Here is a 24,105-nt window from a genome sequence, read left to right on the forward strand (position 1 = left end):
CGTCTAGTTCCATCCATGTCATTGCAAATGACAAGATTTCATTCTTTTTGATGGCTGAGTAATATTCCACACAATTCACTTTTTTTTTTTTTTTTTTGGTGGCACATTGCAGAACTTATTCTGATAGTTTTTTGGTGGATTCTTTTAGACCTTGTATGTACAAAACCAAGCCATCTGTAAGTAGAGAATCACTCTGCTTCCTCTTTCCCAGTCTGTATGCCAGTCACTCATTCATTCCTAAATGCCCTGGCTACGGCCTCCAGTACAACGTTGAACAGAGGTGGTGAGTGAGGATGGATGGCTATCCTTAGCTTGCTTCTGATCGTGGGGGAAAAAGCATTCGGTCTTTCTCTACGTGTATCACGTTAGCTGTGAGTTTCAAGTGGATCCCTTTATCAGGTGCAGAAGGTTCTCTTCTGTCCCTAATGTGGTGAGCGTTTTTATCATGAAACTGTGATGGTTTCATCAAATGCCTTTCCTGTGTTGGTTGAGACAATAATGTGGTTTTTATCCCATATTCTGTTATTATGGCGGATGATTACATTGGTTGATTTTCAGGTGTTAAACCAATCTTGCGTTCCTGGGATAAATGCCCCTTCACCATGGTATGTAACACTTCTTGTTTGTTGCTGTATTTGGTTTGCTTCTTGTAGCTTTCTACTGGTTTCTCTTCTAGTCTGTTTCTGGCTTCTACTCTTGCTTCCCTGGAGTCCTTTTTCATTTACTTTTCAAAAAATAGAGTAGCCAGAGAAACCCTAAAACATGTTAGCTCACTTGCTCAAAATCCTATAGGGAATGCTCTGCTTGCAGAGAAGTGAAAGCCTTTGCCATGCTTTCCAGGTGCTGCGTGAATGGTCCCCATTACTCCCCTCAGCTAACGCTCCCCTCCCTCACCCTCTTTGGCTCAGGAAGTCCTGTGCAGCTTGCTTTTCCTCGAACAAATCAGCCTGTTGTCATTCAGAGGGTCTGTATAGGCTGCTTCTGATATTTGTATGACAACTTTGTTTCCTCCTTCACATCTCTGTTCAGAGACGTTACCTTCACTAGGAGGCCCATTTTAGACAATCTCTTAGATCTTAACCCATCCTGGTACATCTGATGTCTTTACCCTGTTTTTACTTTTTCTGTTTTTCCCTTAGCATTTATCACATTTTAGAATGCAACTTTAATGTACTATTCAAAAATATATGGTCTATTAACTACTTTTTTTTTCACGCTGACTCAACCCTTTCGAATACAAAAATCTTTGCTTTATCCATTTATCTCAGCACATAGCATAGGTGCTCAATAAATATTTGTTCGATGAATGAATAGCACATTTAAAGTGCCTGGGCCAGAGCCTAATTTTTGGAGAAAGTTCCATGAATATTTGATGGTGCTCTGTATTCAAATACTATTAAATGGTGGGGGTAGAATAATGCAAAATGAAAGTTTCCTGTTTTCTGGAGTTTGCAGACTGGAAGAGGAGTCAGACATTAATAGACACAACTGAGCGAATAATTACAAATTGAATTGTGCAATGAGAAGAGGGGGAAGAAAGGATAAACACACCAATAAAGGACCTGGGCCTAGACTGGCAGTCAGGGAAGGCTTCCCAGAGGAGGTAACAGCTAAATTAGGATTTGAAGGATGAGGTATGAGCTACAGGTGAAGGAAAAGGGAAGGCCTAGAGCATTTTAGGAGAGGATTAGCAAGGAGAGAGGATAAGTGATGGGAACATGTTCCAAAGCTTGGCAAAAGGCTGAAGGGGCGGAAATACAGACAGTATGAGAGGGTGATGTGGGACAAGGCTAGGTGGAGGGATGGCAGCACGCAGACTTGGTAGATCCTTCTGGACCACGTTTCGGATTTGGGTTTTCATCCAAGAGCAAGATTGGGTGTGGGGTAGCAATGGGAGGGTGCCCTAACCGGGTGTTCTTGAGAAGATCCCCTTAGTTGCAACTTGAAGAACAATTTGAAGGGGGCCTAGAGTGCATAGGGGTGGATTTGTTCTGGGGTTATGGCAATAGTTAGGGGAGTGATAGGTGATTTTCATTTATTCCCTTTCTTATGCTTAACTATATTTTCTGATTCTTCTAAAATGATCATGTAGCTCATTTGCATTTCTTATGCAGGAAATTAAACTGTAAATTTCAACCAAGGGCTAATAACTCTAGAAACTCTAGAAATCACATTTCTCATTGAGGTCCCAGACCTCCATGCACTTGGACTAGGGCAGAAACAACAGAAATCAAAAGGAGTGGACAACTTAAGAGCAGTCTAGATGTCAAAATGGAGGAGTTTGAGCGTGTGCCCAGACATAGGTGGTGAGGTCAGGTGGCTAAGGAAGATGCAAGCTCAGTTTCTCAAAAAGTAGTATTCCGTTCTCTGGGAAGGGGAGGACTGGGGAGGGTCCTGGCTTGATGTAGAGAACATTAGGATCCTGGTACCTGAATGCTAACAACTGCGAGAAGCTTTGTGTGGTGCATGTAACTGAAGACACCCTCTACCCCACGATCCCATCTCCTGGTATTCTACTCCCCTGGAGTGCGGGGGCGTCCTGGGACTTGCTTCTAACCCAAAGAATATGAGAAAAGTGAGGACATGTTTGTGCTGTGATTATGTTGTGTTGTTCAAGACTCTGTCTTGTTGACACACGCACTATGGTAACTCTCCCTATTGGTGAAGAAAGTTTTCATGTTGGGGAAGCCCACATTGCAGGTAGCCTCTAGAAGCCGAGAATGGTCTTCAGCCAACAGACAGCAAGACGCCAGGGGCCTCAGCACCAATGCTGCAATGAAATGACACTGCCAACCTCTGAGAGGGGGTTGAGGGGGGAAGCAGACCCTTCCCCAGCGGAGCCTTCAGATGGAGACTCAGCCCTGGCCGAGTCCCCATCTGCTTACAGCCCATAAGACTGTAAACAGAGAATTTAGCTAAGCCATGGATTCCTGCCCCATGGAAACTGTAAGATAAATGAGTACTGTTTGAAACTGCTAAGTTTGTGGTAATTTATTAAACAACAATATCGATAAACTCTGTAGGTGGCAATTTCTAGATCAAAGCCATCTGAGTTACAGAATATTTCAGTTCCAAGAAAAGATTTGGTCATTCTGTTTCTCCATGTTTTGGGGCTGGGGACTCGTTTATCTCCAGGGACCTCTCCTGACTGGTAAACTTTTTTGTTTCAAAACAGAACCCCCTCATCCCCTCTCCTCCTACCTCCTTGACTGCACATTCTCTGAGACTTTTAACATAGATGCTTTGGGGGCCAACCCTGTACTGCATTTCTTCACAGATATTGTCTGTTCCCTTGGCTTCAAGGGTCATTGCTACTAGAGTGACTCCTGAATCTTATCCCCAGTACCAGATCTCTTGAGAATTCTGTATTTGTGCTTCTAGCATGATTCTGAGAAGTTCCATGTAGCTCTGTGCCCATCATCCTGAGCTAAGGATGTCCCAGATTGAAATGATTATCTTCTCTCAACACCTCTGTTTCTCTCCTTAGCTGTTTAACGTCTTTCTTGTTCTCCCATTTACGTGGACTAAGCATCTCGGGCCATACCAGCTATTCCCTTTACTTTGATCTCCACAACTAGCCTGTCCTCAAGTCCTACGAATTCTTTGCTTACAACCTTCACCTCACTTTTCCATCCTTGCCACCACCCTTTGATCAAAAAAAAAAAAAAAAAAAAAAAAAGAATCCAGTGGCTTATTACCTGTGGACTTACACCTGATCTTTTTAGGATACTGGGTTATGGTCTCAAACCTTATGTCCATCACTGCCCTAATGGCGCCCCACACTGCATTATGTATTGATCCCCAATTAGGAGCTGAGAAGAAGGAAATCTTTTCTTGTTACTCAGGAATCAGCCTCGCCTCTTTGACTACTACGACAGTTACCATGTATTTCCTGCCATATAATGTGACTGTCTGGATTCGTAGTTATTTGCTAGGTTGTCATGCTACTAGGTATTCTCTAGAGGGTTTGGATCTGGGAGCCACCTCGAATCTTCTGGTCAGCATCAGAGGGTAACCAAGCCGTACTGACACTGTCCACTCCACCAGTCACTCTCCGACATCGTGTGCACGTAACTTACCTGCTGGCATGAAAGTTGTGACTCAGCCTGCCAAGTGTGGCGCTCGGGAGCCTCGCGCTTCCAGCAGCCAGGCTCCAAGCTTCCCTTCAACCCTTCTTTCCCCATTCTTCCTCCACGCCACCCTTTTGTCTGCTGGCCTTGTTGCCTCACGTTGTCCTGACTGCTCTGCCTGCTGCCCCTCCTCCCCACCTCTCGTGTGTCCCTCATAAAACTATGATCTAACGGATCATTACTTCTGCAGCGAACTCCCCAAAACAAAAGTGCTGTGCAAGTCAGAAACACAGGGTCACCTCACAGACCGGGCCTGTGATCCAGGATGGGGCTGGGTATTTTCTTTCCATGCTTCCTTCTCTGCTGAGCCCCTTGATGTGGCCACTTTACTACCCACCAGAACCCCAGGACTGATTTTCCTCTTGCACCAGCCCAACCCCGGCCTTGTATACTGTGGCTCCTAGATTTGCACACTGTCTTGGGCCTCGCAGTTACTCTTTCCATGTGTTTCTTTTTTAAGATTTTTATTTATTTATTTATTTGAGAGAGAGAGAGAGAGAGAGAAAGAGCACAAGCCAGGGGAAGGGGTAGAGGGAAAGGGAGAAGCAGACTTCCTGCTGAGCAGGGAGCCCAGTGTTGGGCTCGATTCCAAGATCCTGAGCTCATGACCTGAGCCGAAGGCAGACACTTAATCAACTGAGCCATCCAGGGGTCCTTCAGTATGTTTCTTCTTAAATTTCATGGTTGCCAGATCATGTGGGGTTATAAAGAGAAGGGCTGAAGAAGCCAAAAGGTGATTAGAAGAAAACATGATCGGGAAGGATAAATGAAATGGCCCATCGGTGACAACTGGCCTCACCTTCTTGTCGAGTGCTGTGTGGTTGTGCTGCTCTCTCGGAGCTGGGGGTCACCCCTGCCATGGGTTTGCATTGAGGCTGGTGAGTCCTAGACACTGATACCATAGGATTCTTCTGTCGGTTGTGGGTAGCCCTGATGTCTAACTGCTAGGTTTTTATTTCAGTTTAGTTTAGTTTAAGCTCATTATTTTTATTTTTACTGCCTCTCTGTTGCTCAGTATTAGATAATACATTGCAAAGAGGAGTGTCGCTCGTCAAGTGGGCAGAGATCAGGGCAGGGCCAGTGTGGGAGACTCAGGAGAATAACAGGTGTGCAGGGAACAGGGGTGGGAAGTGCGGGTCCTGGGTGGGGGGTCCCACTCTGTCTACATGTCTGTAATCTTGGAAGGGTGATCCAGCCTTGTTGACCTGTTCCCCCAGTACTCAGGGTTGGGGGTGCTGGTGGGGAAACAGATCACTCTTTAACAGGCCTTAAGGATGAGTTACTAGAACTGTGCAGAATACTCCTTTTCTTAAAAAAGAAAAAAAAAAAAAAAACCAAGCAATAAACTCTCCCTTCCAGAATCACACCATTGTGTCCTTAACCTTGAAGTTTTCTTCTGTCCAGTGAGTGGGTCTTTGTACGACCTTCTCAGGCTCAGGGTACAAACTGAAAAGTCACGAAGACATGGGCCAGAGGATTTTCATTCTCATCTGTCTCCCATTGCTGCAAAGGTTGTGAAATTCTTCCATGGAATGAAACAGAAAAATCATGACATAACTGTCCACCCCACCCCCCGCCCCCCACGTAAGGAACCAGCACTGCTTTCCAACCTGTGAATGTTTTCCTGTGGGTCCCCAGGGCCACGAGTGTTTGAAGCAGTTCTCACTGCAGCGCTTTCACTCAGCCCACGTCCCAGCCCCTCCCAGCTCCCCCTCCAGAGTCGCCAGGGTTCCCAAGTAGAAACCAAGAGACTAACAAGAGCCCTGGCAGGGATGTACAACAGAAATACAAGAAGCGTAGGGTAAGGAAGGTGGCGGAAGGTGGGAGGCAGGATGGGGAGGGGAAGGTATTTTCAGCAGCAGCGGGGACTCCTGAGACCCATTTTCAAGACAGACACTTTGCTTGGAGCAATTTCTGCCTTTGTGCCTCTTTAATGGTTAGTGGTGCAGTCAATGGCATGCCTGCTCCCTGGTTAAAAATGTGGCTGTTAGGTGGCAGCAATGAGCCTGCTGGCTTTGGGATCCATGGGCTGACAAAAAGACCATTGAACATTGACTTTTTCACTTTTCTTTCTCTTTCCCCAGGGCAGCCGCCGAAGTCCTGGCAGCATTGCTGGAATCCAGTAAGCACCTCTTCTGGAAAGGGGTCATTTCCTTCCCCTCCGAGTTCAGTGAGAGATGCTCTCTGTATCTCCATGGCTCGTTTTCAACCTGGAAGGCAATAGAGCCATTCCTGGGTCTTCGGGGGTGAGATGGAGAGGGTTATGGCTGTTCCAAGTGCCAGGCTGCAGCGCGAGAGTGAGTATCTGTCCGTAGGGGTGTGCGTGAGTGCAGTGCCATCAAGGCGGTTTGCTCTAAAGGGAGTGTGTTGTCCTCTGCAGATCCGAGGAACTCTCCAGTTCCTTCTGACAGGAGCACTGTTGGAATAAGGTCCCGTTCCAGCAGGATTGTTCTGTAGAAGAAAAGGTGATGACACTGGGCATGTGGGAAGCAGGACTCTTGCTTTTGCTTCTGATCCCAGTTCATGACTCTGTATTCTCGGGCAGGTGGGGTGTTGGGAATCGTTTGGACAGTGTAGATTCTAATAACAAATTTATATTAAAAAGTTGGCTCTCTTCTCAGTCACTTGAGTGATTGCAAAAGAATAGCTCTGGGGGTCTGAATAATTTGAAGATTTTTTTTTTTTTTTTTTTTTTTGCCTGGTAGTCCTGGTCTAATTACATTGAGAGTCAATTTCATGTGTGCAGTATAATAGAAGGCACCATGCGTTTGGGAGCAAAGAAGTCTTAGTGTAACGTTTTTATTTTTTTTCCCCTCCTTACCTTTTCATCTATTTTAATTTGGAGCCTTGGAAACCCGTTCCTTCAATTGTGATATTTGTTTCTCTATAGGGAGCCCGAGGCCTGTGGGTAATAGGTGAACTTTAATAAAACTTATAAATAAATAAATAAAAATAACACCTTCTCCCCCAACCATAGATCTTTGTCAACTCTCAGCACAGAGAAAGAGCCCTGTCATGTAGCACTTCCTTTTGTAGGCTGAAGAAAAAGAAGAAATTAAAGCTTGAATTCATGTGGTCATTTGGAACGTGATACAGTACACAGGCGTGTTCACGGCTCTCGGGCCTGCAGGTGCAACGGAGGGTTTCATAACAGCTTGGGGGAGGGCAGAGTGAGAGGTCACAGCCCTTGAGATAGGAGAGAAGAGGAGGTGTTACCTGTGGGTTACAGGCAGGTTAGGAAGGAGCCTGCCCCAGGCTGGCATCTTGGTTCTTGTTAGTTATCTGTCCTGCCATTCCTGGTGATGATACCAAGTGTTTGGTGCTGGAGGAGTTCTGGGATTGCAGGAAGGAAGGGAGCTGAGAGGGGCCTAGGGAGCCAGCGCAATCTAGGTGGTGGAGGCCTTCATGTCTCATAGGAAGAGAGCCCCGAGACTGGAGAAAAGCTGACTCCTTTTCTACACACACACACACACACACACACGCACGCACGCACGCACGCACGCACACACACTTCTCAGCATACAGTGTCCTGAGACACAATGTACCTACCATGTGTGGAGATCTGAAAGCAGGCACATGCCTGTTATTAACTATTTCCATATGAGGCACCGGGCATGGACTCAAGGAAACCAAAAAGCAGTGACAACATAACAACTAATTCAGGCTTAGAACACGTAGCCGGGTTTCCGGCATACTGGCTGCCCACAGCAAACTGAGCACGCTGTACTAGGGACCAGCTTTAAAAGTTTCTGACTTCTACTTTGCTTTCAGAGCTCAGTCCAGACCTTTCCTCTAAAAAACTTTCTCTGGGGCGCCCAGGAGGCTCAGTCACTCGAGCGACTGACTGTAGATTTTGGCTCAGGTCATGATCTTGGGGTCCTGAGATGGAGCCTTGGGTCAGGGTCTGCGTTCATTGGGGAGTCTGCTTGAGGACTTCTCTCCCTACCCCACTGCCCCTCCCCTTGCTATCACTGTCTCTCTCTCAAATCAATAAATGAATCTTAAAACAACTTTTGTAGGCAAAGGCCATCTTTGTAGGTCGCTGAATTATTTGTGTCAGCACAGTGAAAAGCTAGAAAAAAAGGTGTGGACTAAACATTAAAATTAATGAATGATTTCTGAAGGAATATATATGAATGGATAAAATGAATGAATGATACTTACATGTATGAAAATGGCAGTACTCCCCTGTACTACCTGAACCCAACAACCCACACGTAGAACCAATGATCTTAACATTTGTTGTTCTGATGTCTACTTAACTATACTAATAGACTCTTGGGGACCTGATAGCCTGCTGTCCTCCACATATAAAATGGGTTTTATCACCCCATCAGAAGGGTGCATGGAGTTATTTGCTAATTCTGCTTAGTCGTCTGCACAGACTTTCTCTGGATCTTAGGTTCTTTATAATGTGATAGAATTGGATGAGAGGTTCTCTAACATTCTTTCAATCTCTGAGTACTCTGCCATCATATATATCAGGGTCTCCAAACCTTGACACTCTTGCAGATTGGACTGGTTAATTCTTGGTTGTTGAGGCCTGTCCTATGCACTGGGAATGGTTTAGCGGCATCCCTCACCTTGACTCACCAGATGCCAGTAGCACTCTCAATTAGAAAGAACAAAATTGTCTCCAGACACCACCAAATGTGCCCTGGGAGGTCAGAATTGCCTCCCATTGAAAATCACAGATGTAGATGGGACCAAACCTGTGAATTGAAGGCGTTTTCAAGGTTTCAGATAATCTCTCCTCAGATACTTTATTGGTATCTCATAGAAATGTTCTTCTTGCATAACTAATCTTGAATTCCCCAGCTTTGGTCTCATTCCTGTGGGTTTAAAAGAGGTAAAAAAACTGATGGCAGAAAGTCACTTGTGGAAGTGCAGAAATTACTTGGGAAGGAATAGGTTCTAAAGATCTAGAAGATCTTAGAACAAGGAGGGCAAATAGTTTCCATTACACGTGCCAGCTCCCACATGTGGGTGGAAGGATTCTGAGATCATATTTGAGCTCAGCAGGAAAGGTGTTTAAATAGCAAAGTTTCTTATGGATTGGGGAGGAGCAGTGACAGAACACCAGGTAGTCGCCATCTTGGTTCTACCAGCATAAGCCAAGTGTCGTGTGGCGTGGAGGGTCTGGGCAAGGATGGTGCTGCTCCACGTTGGCTGGGGCTGCTGTGTGGCAGGGGAATGTCATGGAATTCTCTAGTTGCTTTGTATGGTCTTCATGCACAGTTAAGACCTGACATGGAGTGTCTGTCAGTTTGGATCCCAGGCGAGTTTGTTTTCAGCTGGACCTAATTTCAGGAAGTCAGTTTCTGCCTAAAATTCAAACCCTTACCATCTGGCAATGGATATCTGGGAATGTTTATGTGACCCTTTAGTTTTTTGTTTGTTTTTTTTTTTTTTTCAAAGATTTTATTTATTTATTTGACAGACAGAGATCACAAGTAGGCAGAGAGGCAGGCAGAGAGAGAGAGGAAGGGAAGCAGGCTCCCCGCTGAGCAGAGAGCCCGATGCAGGGGTCAATCCCAGGACCCTGAGACCATGACCTGAGCCGAAGGCAGAGGCCCAACCCACTGAGCCACCCAGGCGCCCCATGACCCTTTAGTTTTAAATGCATAATCCTTTCAGCTAATGATTAGTCTGGTTTTTGTTTGTTTTTTTTTGTTTTTGTTTTTTTGCTTAGTCTGGTCTTAATGCTTGCTTGTTGTATAAAAGTTGGCCCTGTAATGTATCTCTGTGATTGCTTCACAAAGAAAGCGCATTCCTCAGTCAAAATAAAGCCAGAAGGATGTATCTTTCTACCTTGGGGTTAGTCAGTGCTTCTGTGGCAATAAACTTGGGTGGGCTTGGGCATCTGAGGCCAGTAGGGTCCTTTCTATTCCTAATGGGTATAGAGAGTGGCTGGAGGCAATGACCACCAGTATCAGGGAAAGCAGAACCTAGGATCTGGGCGACTTGGAGTTTGCCCACCTTAGCCACAAAAAGAGAGGGAAGGAGCACCTGGGTTGCATAGGACACTTGTTCAGTTGCCTCAGCTGTCTTACATCCCATAGCTACTGCACGAGAAGCCAGTGTAGGGTATGTGGGTGGCGAGAAGAGGGAAACAATCCAGAAGACATCTTTTGTCTCTTTCCCTTCCTGAGCGATAGCAGGCAGAATAAGCTCGGGCGTCCCAGACTGCTATTCCAGTTGTCTCCGCAATCTAGGACTCCCAACAATGAAAAGTCATTGCCCATTCAAGGGAACTTTCTGTACGTGCAGGGGCTAGAATGGTCTAATCCAAATCCCACACCGTTCATGGCATCCATTTCCCCCCTCTACTCACAGGAGCACAAACCCTACTTCAGTTTCCCTGTGCGGAAAGGGTTACCCTTTGATGCGTTAGCCTACGCAAAAACACTTAGCTTTTCATTACCAAAACTTAATAAAGGCTTTGATTAAGAAATAGTGCTTCTAGTGCAGGCAATTTTTTTTCCTCTAATAAACCCAAGCAACATATTGTCCTTTGTCTCTCTCCATCTTGTGCATTGCCTCCTGTCTGCCTTTCCCTCGGCCTGTACCCCATCTGTGTTCCTTTTTCCCCTCATCCTCTTTTCCTTTTCTCACTGTCTGCTCTACCCGCCCCCACCGCCTCACCTCTTCTTCTCTCTTTTCTCTCCTTAACACCCCTCCCATGAGCATTAGGTATAAACACAGGGTTGAAAACTTGCGGCCCTCGGAAATGGCACTTGAATGAGCGTGTGGCAGTGGTCTCCTGCTTCCTGACTTGCTTAGGTCACGCCTCAGTGTTAACTTTGCTGCTCAGATTTAAAGGTCACATTCCCGCAACAAGGAATCACCTGCTACACCTCCTGGTCCAGGCTCTAAGTCTCAAGAAGAAGAGAATGGTTTTACTTCAGACTACTCCCTAACTTAAGAATTAGCCTCTAGAGGAGTCTGGAAGTTGGCAGAAGCGAGGGCGTGGGGAAGGTGGTAGAAATAGGAAAGTAAGTTAATAAAGGAAGGGGGATGAGGTGGAGGGAGGGAGAGATAGGAGGGCGCTAATGGGAGGTTTTGCAGGGAGGTGACACTTGTCACACGTCTTCCTAGTTAATGTTCTGGCCGGCTGGCTCCTGGAGCGGGCTGTCCACCTGTTGTGCTGGGAGTGTGGGAAGGGAGGGCCTTCCAGTGCCCAGAGCCCTGACCCTGTAGATTATACCCTCATGTTCTCAGTGGCCACGTCTGCCAAGGCCTGGCTATCAGCAGGGCAGTGATGGGAGGGCATGAGGGCCAGACAGTTGCTTTGCTCCAAAATGTCAAAGAATGAGCCATTTTTGAGATGGACCCACCTGAGGATTTTGTAGGACTTCTAGGAGCTCCAAGGAGTTCTCAGAATGACGGTCTGTGTTGTAGGATGGTTGGCACTGTGATTCCTGTGATCCTGTGATGACACATAAGTAGCAGTGGGTCAGCACAGCCTTTGGGGGACTCACATGTACCGTCTGTGTCCCATGCGGCCTGTCCTCCTGTAATTTCCTCTTCTGTTACTGGGCAAGGGCCATGGGGTCAGACAGTCAGAGCTGGAAAAAACCTTTGAGGTTGCTTAGTGCAGTGGTATTCAATTTTTTTTTTTTTTTTTGTAGAGAGCTCAGAGCCCTGTCTGTCCATTTTCACTGCTTTCCCCCCAAGATGGCCTCACAGACACATTGACAAAAATACAAGGCCCTTGAGAACCCAGGCAAAGATTGATCTTTTTTTTTTAAATTAAAATATACTTGGCATCATAAAACATGGTATAAATGTAATAATGCACGTTGACTTGATACCTTTATGTATTGTAATATAATTGTCATTATAGCAATAATTTGCACCTCTATCCTGTCACATAATTATCAATTCTTTTTAGTGGTTGGAATAATTAAGATAAAATCTTCTAGCAAGTTTGATGATTATCATACAGTGTTGTCTATATCCCAGAAAACTATTGGCATCATCCACTCCCGCCCGCCCATCTCATTTTCACACGGGGAAACTGAAGAGCAGAGAGAGGGGGTGACCCCACCCCCTGCCCCCAGATCTCTGAGACGTTAAAGGTTCCTGTCCTGGATGACACTGGCTCCTTCTTCAGATCTCAGCACAAATACCTCTGTCTGGGGTTTTTTCCCGAATACTACCCCCCCCCCCCACCTCTGCCCAGCGTTAGATGCCCTGTTAAACCTTTTTATAGAACCTTGTATTTACTCTCCTAAGAACGAACCATACTGTAATGAATGATTCCTGTATCTTTGCCTATGTGTATGTGTGTATGCATTTTTCCTACCGGGTATAGCTCCATGAGGGTTGGGAGTCCCTACTCTATTCTCCATATTTTGCACTGGGCTGTGCCCAGAGCTGCTGCAAACACATTAATGTTGCTGGAGAAAGGATTCCAGCTTCTTGATTTTTTTTTTTTTCAATATACCTTTGTGAAGAGGCCAGCCCATTTCCTGTTCCCGGAAAGAATCAAATCGTGGTGTGATTATAGACTCGATGTCTCTTCTTCCGCCATATCTTTTGGAGAAGCGTGCAGTATATTTCTGTGATGAACCAAAAATCTGCTTCAAATGATATTGATAGATCTTTGCATTTGTCACACCGGGATGGACTGCTGTAGTCGACTTGGTATGAATGCGGGATAACAAGCTACATCCGTCACAGGCCCGACTGAAATGACAACGCAGATGTCTACAGTTTATTGAGTTCTTAGTGTGTCAACGATTCTATACATTTAGCCTATGAGGCAGGCATTATCATCCCCATTTTACAGGCATAAGACCTAGGGTTTGGGAAGCTTGTGTAACGCACACTGCGTGTGGGCTGGACCGCCATGCCAGTCTTGATGCCTGGGGCCTGAGCCCTGTGCCTTCCAAGAAGAGAATGACAAGGATAGGCTTATTGAGACCAACAGCTGAAAGGCAGCTACATAAATACTTTCTAAGTATCTGAAGGATTTTGTGGGGAGGGGGGCGGGAGAATTTGCCATTTAGTTGAGAAAAGAGCAGTGCATGGACCCATCCCATATAAGCATCGGAATGGGACCGGCTAAGAGTGGCCCAACACAGCAGCATGGCTGTGCCAAGGGCCAGAGTCTCTGCTGTGAGGCAGAGCATCAGGGCGAACCTGATGAATGATGGGGTGAGGGAGAGGAAGGGAACCGGGACAGGAAGAATCACAGACTCCCATTATGTCATGCTGCGTTCAACTTGGCACATTGTTCCTCCCCCACCTTGGCTCAAAGTTCAGACCTCCCTGCCAAATATTTCTATCGTTTGCACAAGTACATAAAATATTGTTGAGGTTTAAGCTGAAAGGATACTGCCTCTCCCCCGTGCTCCCCTTCACTGCCCCCTTGGTCAGACTCCTCTGGAGCTGGGTGGGCAGACCTGGACTGGCCAGACGGCAGCATGTGTAGTTCCACTTCTTGCCATGTGGTGGTGCTGTTCTTTTAGTTATCTTGGCTGCCGCAGTGGAATATTTATTTTCAGTGAGTAATTTGTTTATCAGGAGGTTATTTTAATCTAATTTTGGCCATATTTGCTATTCCACACTATCTGTACTTCCCAGTGTTAGCAGCTTGCATGTCTTGAAGGAAATTAGCTGAAGATGGTCTCAGAGGCATTTGCTCAGCCATTATTTAAGGGAGCTGGGAGGAGGCAGGGTGAGTGGAGCCCTGGGTTGGAAAAGCCGCTGGAATTTGTTGCATCCCCAGTGATGTGAGCATGATTGAGCAGGACTTATGGAGGGCAGGGAGCAGCCCCAGCAGCTTTTTTGAGGGCTGCCTCTGGAGAGCAGCAGCGAATCTTGCTGTTACCTTTCCCCATCTCCCTCACACCCTCACACCCTCCTTACAACCTCTATCTTCCTCGCTTTTGCCGCCAAGGCCAAAGGCACCACTTAAGGGAAATGCCTGTCTGCCTTCCCACGGCCGGCAAGCATCCCTTATCCACTTAATAATCTGCTTCTTTAACTGTTTACTGCTGCCCCTGCAGGACGTAGGAAGCAGGGTGGGGTGTGGAAAGAGAATGGACTGGGATCTGCCGAGAGTTGCCCAACACAGCAGCGTGTCAGTGCAAAGGGCCAGAGTACTTTCAAGGAACAGTGATCATGACTATTGATTACAGAGCTCCAGCACTTACTAGGCAACTTCCATGCCCATTTTACATACAAGGGAGGTATAGTGAGAAAGGTTCATGAATTTTCCCAAGGTCCCCAACAAGGTCAGCAGAGAGCTAGGATTTGAGTTCAGTTATGACTGTCTCTAAAACAGAACACCTTGGGGTGCCTGGGTGGCCCGGTCAGTTAAATGTCTGCCTTCGGCTCAGGTCATGATCCCAGGGTCCTGGGATCGAGCCCCGCATCGGGCTCCCATGCTTGTGTTCCTCTCTCACTGTCTCTCTCTCTGTGTCAAATAAATAAATAGAATCTTTAAAAGAATAAAACAGAAAACCTTTATCTTTCAAAGCTGATCTGTGCCCTCCACATGAAACTGGGGAAACCTAGACTCTGCTTTTTGACGCCCTGTGTGCTCTTAAATTACTTCTTCATCGTTGCACTTGATTTCAGCTCAGCTCTGCAAAAATGGGAGGGCTCCACAAGATGAGTAGTTTGAGAATGACTTAGAAGAAGATCCCTCCCCCCCAAAAAAGAATTGAGGAAATGACACATCCTCAGCAGATAAAATAGAAGCAGAAAGGGGAGGTCCTGATGAATGATGGCCTGTCTCTCCCTTGCTACCCCCTCTTTCCCTGGCTTGCTTTATTTATTTATTTGTTTGTTTATTATTGGAGTGTAGTTGCCATACACTTTTCTGTTGGTTTCTGATGTACAACATAGTGATTCCACAATTCTGTACGTCATGCAGTACTCGCCGTGATGAGGGCAGTCACCATCTGTCACCATCCAACGTCATTACTATATTATTGGTCATATTCCCTATGCTCTACTTTTTATCCCCTTGACTTACTTATTGTATAACTCCCTTCTGTGGCTCTTGATTGCCTCTGAGAAACTTCCGTGGAAGGTCCTCGGGGCTTAAAGGAATCAAGTTTGAAAACTTCTGAAATAATTATTCACAGGACACTCTCAGAGCTCAGTCTGTTGTCTGAGATTATGGTTTTAAGATGTGTGGACATGCCCTTCAGGGAGTTTCAAGAGTCTGCTCGTTTTTACTATGTGGTGGTCTTAAGGAAGGGCTGATGTGACTCGGAAAGATCCAAAATGTTGTGTTCATTATGGAGCCCTAGTGGAGGAACTTTGAAGGCTCTTGGGATTAAGAGACTTAATTAAACAGCTGAACCCGGTCTCATTAAATGGGGGAGTTTGAGCAGCCGGTGGAGATTATCATGGTTGGTAGTTCGGGCAGGATGGTGAACCACCCTCCCAAGACAGCCAGGCTGTTCAGGGTACCAGCACTGCATCCAATGGATGTGCACGTGGTGTTGAATTTTTCCTGCTGGACACAAAAGTGTTGGCTACATAAAATATTGGAACTGGTCCCGGTTCTTACACCATGCAGGATACTGTCTTATAAGAGGTGGTCTTGGACTCAGGCGGTCATGTAAGACTAGTTCTGTATCCAGAGCCTTCTCTCTGGCTTGATGATCTGCCTGTAGGTTTGGGCCACGATGTTCCTTTGCCAACAGTGTGAAGGCCTCCTCGGGGAGGCTCAGGGTCATGTATGAAGGGTGTGTATTTATTAAAAGCTCAAACCTCTTACCGTCTGAGGGGATAAGACCTGGTGGAGAACAGTGTTTGCCCTGTGGTCTCAAAGCTGGCTCTCAGGAGACTGTGGATTCCAGTGTGAGCCTCTCGAAGTGCATTGCTTAGTGACTGTGCTGGACCCATCTCATCCTTAAGGCAGGGAACACGATACCCTCCAAGGAGACCTGGTAAGATTTAAAAAAGGTGCTGGACATGTAGTGGGGGGAATATAACACTAGACTTTAGTAAATCTCTGTAAAGATCATTTCTCACTTTCCTATCACCACCATTTTGGAAAATCCTGGGAGTTTCAGGAATTGGTCCCATAAAAGCATAAAGCTTGTTGCAATGTAAATTCATCTTACATCTGCCTGAGTGTCCGAATGACGCATAGCTGTTTTCAGCCTCTGTTCCCTCTAGAAGTTGTTCGTTGAATGCAGCATCATTGAATGAACTGGCCCGTTCAGTTGACCCACATACCCTCATTTCCTTTCCAGTCTAGGGAATCAGGGGTTAACATTCAGGATTGCTGAGCTCTCAGTGTTTCAGATTTTAGAACTTGTATCATCCTGGCGTAATGAATGACTGGCTATGGATTGACAAAGATAGAGTATCACAGAGATTTAAAGAGATAGACAAAAAGATAAACATTTCCCTGCTCTGAAGGGGCACAGGGGCTCCTTCACCACATTCAGGATTGACTGTACAATTATTCATTTATGCCGAGGTGTGAGTCAGGTGCTTCCTACAGACGTCTGGTATTAGCAGTTTACAAAGCACCTTTTCATATATGATCCCATTTAATCTTCACGGTCTTGCAAGACAGGTAAATATTTAACTGTAGTATAGCAGTGGTTCTCAACAGGAGTTTTGTCCCAGAGGGGCCATTTAGTGAGGTCTGAAGATGGTTTTGGTGGCCGCATCTGTGGGGTTGGGGCTCTTGGGGCACCTCTGGGAGGCGGAGGCCAGGTATTGCTGAACCTTCTCCAGTAAACAGAACAGCTCCCCCTCGCCAGGGAAGAATACTGTCCAGCCCCAGAAGGCAGTAGTGCAAGGTTGAGAAACTGTTCCATAGGGAAAACATTGGGGCCCAATGGGTTTGACTTACTTGCCCAAAATTTCGTATCTTTTTTTTTTTTTTAATTTAGAAATAAAATTTGGCCTAATCGAAATCCTGTGCAGAAGCACTGCGCAAACACGGATGACAGTGAGGCTGCTCTGGTGGCAACGGGAGTTAGAGACCCCGTTTACCCTCTCCCTTAGCCCCTCCCCCAGTCTTAGGGGCACACATCGTGGCAACCACTGCCCCTCCCCCCACCATGCGACCCAGAGAGCACCAGACCCCATCCTGGCATCCCCAGACTTTCGGGTTTCCCTGCAGCCATTGCTTTTTTTTTTTTTTTAAATAGGGGGTGATGGCAGCCTCCTTGTGGTGCTTCAGCAAGATGTTGGGCCGTGGAGGCAGCTGGAGGCATAGAGGCCACTTAGGAGGCTACTGTGGACACAGTCTGGGTGGTAGGAGAGAGGGCCAGATTGGATCACGGGGGACGGGAGTCAGTTTGGAACCAGGAAGCACAAGGTTCTGGTCCTGTGATTTTGTAGTGATGTGCTGCTCAGGCTCCCCGCCTTCCTCCAGCGCCCCCTCCTGGCCCGGAGGCGTACTGCAGCATAAGCCTGTCGCACGCGATGTTTTCAGGGCTTGGCCCGTGCGTTTTTCCCCACAGTCTGTTCCCAGCCAGAAGCACGGGATGCCACCGACAGACTGATATCTCTCTTATCAGTCCACGGGGAAAGGCAGTGGGGAAGGCCTCAGCTTTCTCCTAACTGGTGTTAATCCTGGTTTTCTTTGTCAGGTGTCAACGGATAAGTTGACAGTGGAAAGACAGTCAAACCAGGAAGGTTTTCTGCAGGACCCAGAGGGGACAGTGGCTTGTCTTGGGCCTCACAAGTACTTCTTTCCCTATTGAAGTGTAGACTCAAAACTCTGGATGGACAGGAAAACTGGAAACATTTAGGTTTAGGCAAAGATGATCATTCCTAAGGGCTTTCTTGCAGAGATGCCACAAACAAGTAACCAAAAGGAGAGTGAGGGAAAATAGCGCTATGTACCCCCTTCCACTTTTGCAGAACCTGCCACGATGAATGTCCAAGTGGTGGAGGTCAGGCATTCTGATCCCTGCCCTCCTTTTCAGTAATCCCCTATTGTTCTCCCTCAATTTTTTCACCTGGCTTTAGCTGCAGACTCTTTATTTGTACTCACCATCTTTGGGCTTTTCCACTTGCTGGTGCTCTCAGGATTTCTGGAATTTGCTGCCACCAGAGCTCTGTTTCTTGATTCCTTCCTATCTTTCAGGTTCAGTACTAATATCCTCTCCTCAAAGGGTCTTCCCTGGCCACTCAGTCTGGAGTAGTTGTCCCCTGGTCACTCTACCATTGCCGTTTGAAAATTATTTTTAAGATTTATTTATTTATTTTAGAGAGCGAGAGACAGAGAGAATGAGGAAGAGCGTGCATGTGAGCTGGGGAGGGGCAGAGGGAGAGAGACTCTCAAGTGACTTGCCACTGAGCGTAGAGCCCAATGTGGGGCTCAATCCTGGGGCCCTGAGATTTAAGATCTGAGCCAAAACCAAGAGTCGGATGCTTTACTGACTGAGCCCCCAAGCGCCACATCTACCATTACTGTTTTATTAGCAACATAGCACTTGTCCACTTTCTGAAATTACCTATATTTTCTTTGCACTGCTTGGATCTGTGGCTCTCCAGCTCTGCCCCTGTCCCCCACCACTCCCTGCCATGGGAAACAAGCCCCTTAATAGCAAAGACATGGTCTGTCTCATACCTTGCTGTAGGACTCCTGTGCCTATAATAGTGCCTGGCCCATGCTGGCACACAGTACTTGCCAAGTGTTTGTTGAACGAATGAATGGTGATGCCTTGGGTTTTGGGTGAATGAGCCTGGTTTCAGTTGACAGTTTACCGAGTGCCTCACCACCGCAGGATCTGGCTTTCAAGACAAAACGCCTCTGCACGTTTGCCGATGCACAGCAAACCTCTCAAGTGATAACTCCTTGCGGAGAACAAATTTCAGATAGTTTTCAAACTAATAATGTTGAAAAGTCAATCCTAGTTCCTCAAATCTAAGCTGTCGTTGACTGTAAGATGCACCACTTTTTATGTGCCATGGAGTGAAAAAACGCCGCCAGTTGTAATTGCAACACTGTTTTTGGTAAGAGGCACTTCATTTTGGAAATGCTAACCTGGGAAAAACACACAAGCCTCGGAATGGATAAAGCGCAGGATGTGATTGATCCTTCTCGTGGGATGCCAAGTACTGAACTGGAGGAGTTTGGTGTCCGGAGTGTGTCTGCGATGGTGGTGGCGCCCCCTCCTCTAGTATCACAGCCTGACGCCCTTCCTTAGACTTGGTTCCCGCCGAGGGCCCGTGGGAGAGGCAGGTGTGGAATCCGAGGATTTCCTCAGAGTGGAGGAATGCCTATGGTTTGGGAATGTCTCTGTGGAGAGGTATTAGAAGGAACTGGTGATTAATGCACAAAAGCAGTAGAAGACTCTAGATTTAAAACTGCTGCGAAGGACATTCTCTAACGCCTTCTATTTCTGGGGCTCATGAAAAGCCTCTTTCCTTTTTTTAAAGGCAATCAACAGGCAAACAAGATTTGCCTGAAACTAAAATTTACTGACAGTCAAGTTTCCTGATACACAGCTCTTCTACAAAGAGGAAAAAAAAATGTATATACCTGTAAGTTGATTCAGTGTCCTTATTCTTATTTGGGCTAATGATAATCGAGTAGAACTTCCAGGATCAGTGACATTAAGATTAGTTATGCCTCAGTACATGGATGGCGGCTCCTCCCTTGTGAGTGAGCCACGGCCGCAGCTGTCTGGGGGAGGAGCCAGGAAGAGCTGCCTCAGTCTCTCCTTCCCAGCAGCACCACACTCATGTCCAGTCCTGACTTCCGGGCTGGCCTTGTTGAGTCAAGGGCTGAGTGATAGGAAGACTCCAAACTTCTCCTCCTGTGACCTGAGGAACTATGTACCACGTCCTGGTACCTTTAAAATCTTGTCAAATCTCCAATTAAAATTAACTCTTTCCCTAATTTTGGGGCTGGTGGGGGGGACAGAGAAAATGGAGGGGAGGGTTGGGTGGAGGGGCTGAGCCAAGGTGACATCAACAGAAAGCCACTCCCCTCAGACACCTCAGGCTTCAGGTGTTCAAATGGCTTTATCTCCAGTAACCTTTCAGAAACCTTCCTCAGGAAGTTGGTTATTCTGGTAATAGGTAAAGGGCTGCTTCTGGGTACAAAAAAAAGTGTAAACTGTCATCGCTTCATCATCAAAAGCTTTGGGAGTAACAGTCTGGGATGTAAGCTTTGGAGGCAGATGGGGAGTCCCATTGGAATCTGGAGAGGTCATTTGTAAGCTCTAAGGGCTTCGGGAAGTTGTCTGACTCCTCTCAGCCTCTACACCTTCATCTGTAAAAGGAGGAAAATAGTGCTTATCTCAAAGCATTTTCATGAAATAAATGAGATAATCATTTAAAATGATTAGCCCAGTACTGAGCACATAGAAAACATTCAGTAAATAAATACTCCGTAATTGTAACTGGTGTTATTATGGCAAAGTAGGCAGCCTGTTGTTCATATAATATGATTTATAAGTCTTGGTAAAAGCCTGCTTTGTCCAGAAATATCTTCTAAATTGACTCCCTGAAAAGACTACAAAAGTAATGTGTTGCAAAGGCAAGCGTATTAGCTGTCAGTACCTCGAGTTTTAATAATGTCTCAAAGGTGGCGTTCTCAGGTGGTTATTACAGAATAGGAGTGCCACGTCCAAAGTGGGTCTCTCAGTGTGGATTCCTGACAGAGATCAGGCAGTGTTTGTGATGGAATTGCTCGGGGTTGAGGGACACAGTGCAGAGAGGGTTTGGAAGCAAACCTTGATGAGTAAATGGGAGTTTGATCAGCCCAGCAGAGTGGTCTTTTGCTCTGAGAAGGGGCTACTATCCTGGAAAGGATGAGCTGAATTGTTATTAGTTTGTATGAATGAGATTTTCCTGAAGTTCCTGAAAGAAGTGGTAAGGCTATTTAATTTCCCTAGGCAAGAATTCCTTGAGATGGTAATGTCAGAGTCCGCTGTGTGACTGAAGATGATTTTTGCTCTCAAGAGTGATGGGAACCTGGAATCCTTGTGTTTATTCCTGGTCATCTCTGCCTTATCCAAGGCAAGGGTGGGCTAGTCACCTCTAGAACATTATCAGTTAAGAGGATCTTAGGACACTAACCTGTCTGCTAGAAAAGCGTTGGTGTAATGGGACCCAACTGAGGTAACTTTTGCCAGAGAGGGGAACAATAAGAGTCTACAGTATGGGCTTTTCTGCATGCAGCCCTGGGATTAAGTGAGGTGTGACCCTCAGGGTGTCTGCATGGGGGTGTCTAAGGACAGATGGGCAGCAAAGTAAAGCTGGGGATATTCTGGGGGGAGAAGTCATTACGTAGAGATTGAAGAAACTTGATATATTTTATTTATTTAGGAATTTTCCCTTGGGCAGTTGTCACTGGTCAAAGCTATGTGACGTTTGATGTCATCCTTATGGGGGAGGGGATTATCATTCACGGAGCACCTGTCCTGTGCCCGGTGTTATGCTATGCATTCATCCCCTATAATAGACTTGGGAAGCTGATGTAATTAATTTTTTTTTCTTTTCATTTTGCTTTAGTCTTTGCAGATGATGGCAATGTAGTTCAGGCTGGCTAATCAGCTTAAGGAGGGTTACACAGCTAGGAACTGGTAGGACTCAAATTCACAGCAACAGCTCTGGGACTCTGGAGCTCCTGTTCTTGATGAGGCTGCCACAAAGAATATGTTCACACCTTTGAGCTTTTGGCACTTTGTTGTCTAACAATAGAGGAGATGTTGGAATAATAAATGGATTTTGCTTCTGTTGTTAATGACAGTCCCAGCAGGCAACAGGATTTGAACGCTGATTATGTGCCTGGCATTGAGCTATCAACGTTATATGTATGATCTCATTTAATGTTCTCAACAGCTCCCGAGGAAGGGATATTATTAGTTTTGTCATTCAGATAAAGACTTAGTGATAGGACCGTGAACCCATATGTCCCAGGCCACATGGCTAGAAAGCGATGGAGCTCCCGGCCAGGTACGAGGAGTCCCAGAAGTCCCAGTTGACAGCAGGCCCAGCAAGGCCATGCAGGGTGTGTGTGGGACTACGGGAAAGATGAGTTTAGAGTCTACACTAACTTGTCTGTCTTGTTGGAGAGCCGTTGCTATTCATTTGTTTGGCTCATTGCTCTGCTGCACATGCCTACTCGGCCTCTCTGAAGCCATCGCTTCACCCTCAACGGGCTGATGAAATCCCCAGATATGGGAAACAAAGAGCAGAGAGGAAATTTCCTTTGGTTTTGCCAAGGGGCAGTGGCAGAGGAGTGGGCCACTGGCAGGTGTTATAATCCGGGCCGCAGAGCATTTCTCCATTAGCCAGTTGTGGGGCAGAATATGCCCCAGGAGAAATTCCATCTTTGAGTCTTGAAGGTGTCTAAACTTTTCTCTTTAAAAGACAAACATCTTTGTAGAGATGATCCGGATCTCAGATGCCTTTGGGGATAGTAGGCAGGTGATTCACTTTGGAAGGGGCGGGGGTAAGGCTGAAAAAGGTGAGCTGGTTGCTATGGCAACCTGGGGACCATTGCCCTGCCCACAGGCATTTACAACATGGAACGACCAACAGTCTACAAACCTGTCAAAAGGTAACATTTTTTTTTTACCCCTCCTGATTAGTAGAGTTCATCGTAAAGAACATGGGGAATAAGGACTACAGAAAAGCCTAAATCAAATCTAAAAAGTCTAAAGCAAATAGAGTCCTCACTCTCTTCCTGCCCCTTAAGTCCTAGTGCCATCTTGGCAGAGTCCCCTCTAGTTATTTATTATTTTCTTTTTAGATGAGTGTGAAAATCTGCTGCATCAGTGGGGTCTGCACTAAAGAAAAACAAAGAGAAACAAAACCACATTTGTACCTCAGAGAAGAAATACCTGGGGTGAAAATAAGGATCTCACTAGGTCACATTTCAGACTGATAATTAGCTACAAGGAAGACCTCATTCAGGAGGATACGATCTGGAGAGGCAGCGGCAGGAGGATATGAAAGGATGGATGGGAGGGAAGGTCAAGGTTGCGTCCATGGATTTGCCAAAGGAAAACTGGCCAGAGAGGATCGTCAGCAGGATGGAGAGCGGGCACTGAGGGTAGCCTTGAGAGGAGATGGGAGTGTGGAGTGAGATGTTAAACTCAGCGCCTCTGTCCCTCCGATCCACATCCACCTACTAGTTAAGATAAACCATCCTACTGGGAAATTAAAAAAAAAATATGGAGCAGGAAATTCTTTCCAAGAAAACCTTAGCAAGAATCCCTTTATATATAAACAGACTTAAGTGTAGCTGATCGGGTTTTGAAGAGGGTCGGGGGACCTGGAGCCCTCTCCTGCTCCAGATCTGCGCTCACCCAAAACCTTTTCTCCAGGCTCTTCGACCACCCTTGGAGAAGTGTCATTTCTCTCTCAAATCGTCTAGAACTCCTGCACATCGCTGATCTCGGTGACCCTCATTTCCTTCTTTGGCTCTCCTCCACATTTACTCCCCCTCAGTTTGCTGAATCTCCTCTTGTAGGGTTTCGGTTGCATACTGACTTGTGCAAAATTCGGTGAGCCATTCTGAGAGAAAGACTGAGGGACATAGGGATGGCGGGGGAAAGGGGTGTAGCCCTTTTAGATGTTAGTAAACCCGGCCGCTTGCGGAGGATTAACAGGAAATCATGAATAAAATCATTAGGATTTGATAACGGCTTTTTCTCTGAGACAAAGATTTTTTTGTCATTATCCACCCCCCCCCAAAAGAGTGGGGGATGAAGGTCATTAAGGTAACACGTTATTAGTCTCCTACTCTTAAAACAGGTAAAAGACAAATGTTCTTAACCTCTCCCTCCCTTCAGGACCTCTGTGCACTGTTTTTTTTTTTTTTTTCCATTCTGGCATTTTTCCAGCAGGCAATACTCTAATACCTCCTACTTAATCCCCAATTTTCTTTTAAACATCAGATATTGGATAGGCTGGAACCTCATTTAAGCAGTGAAGGACTCTGGCGCTCTGTGGCTGGGACTAGCCAAGGAGAGAAATATTTTTGATGCAAAAGAATAATTCAGTAAAGGAGGTAATGAAG

At 46.2% G+C, this 24,105-nt stretch overlaps 1 protein-coding gene across 1 annotated transcript in view; it reads left to right on the forward strand.

Annotated features, from left to right (window-relative positions):
* Positions 1–24,105, forward strand: part of LOC111152678 (ATP/GTP binding protein like 1) — a 438,273-nt gene that overhangs the window by 54,380 nt on the left and 359,788 nt on the right. Inside the window, exon 5 of the mRNA XM_022511237.1 lies at positions 6,215–6,252. Within this exon, the coding sequence (XP_022366945.1) occupies positions 6,215–6,252 (38 nt within the window). The remainder of the gene's footprint in view (positions 1–6,214; positions 6,253–24,105) is intronic.

This window comes from Enhydra lutris, unplaced genomic scaffold, assembly GCF_002288905.1.
Source record: "Enhydra lutris kenyoni isolate GAN:26980312 unplaced genomic scaffold, ASM228890v2 scaffoldscaffold29, whole genome shotgun sequence".
NCBI classification, from domain to species: Eukaryota; Metazoa; Chordata; class Mammalia; order Carnivora; family Mustelidae; genus Enhydra; species Enhydra lutris.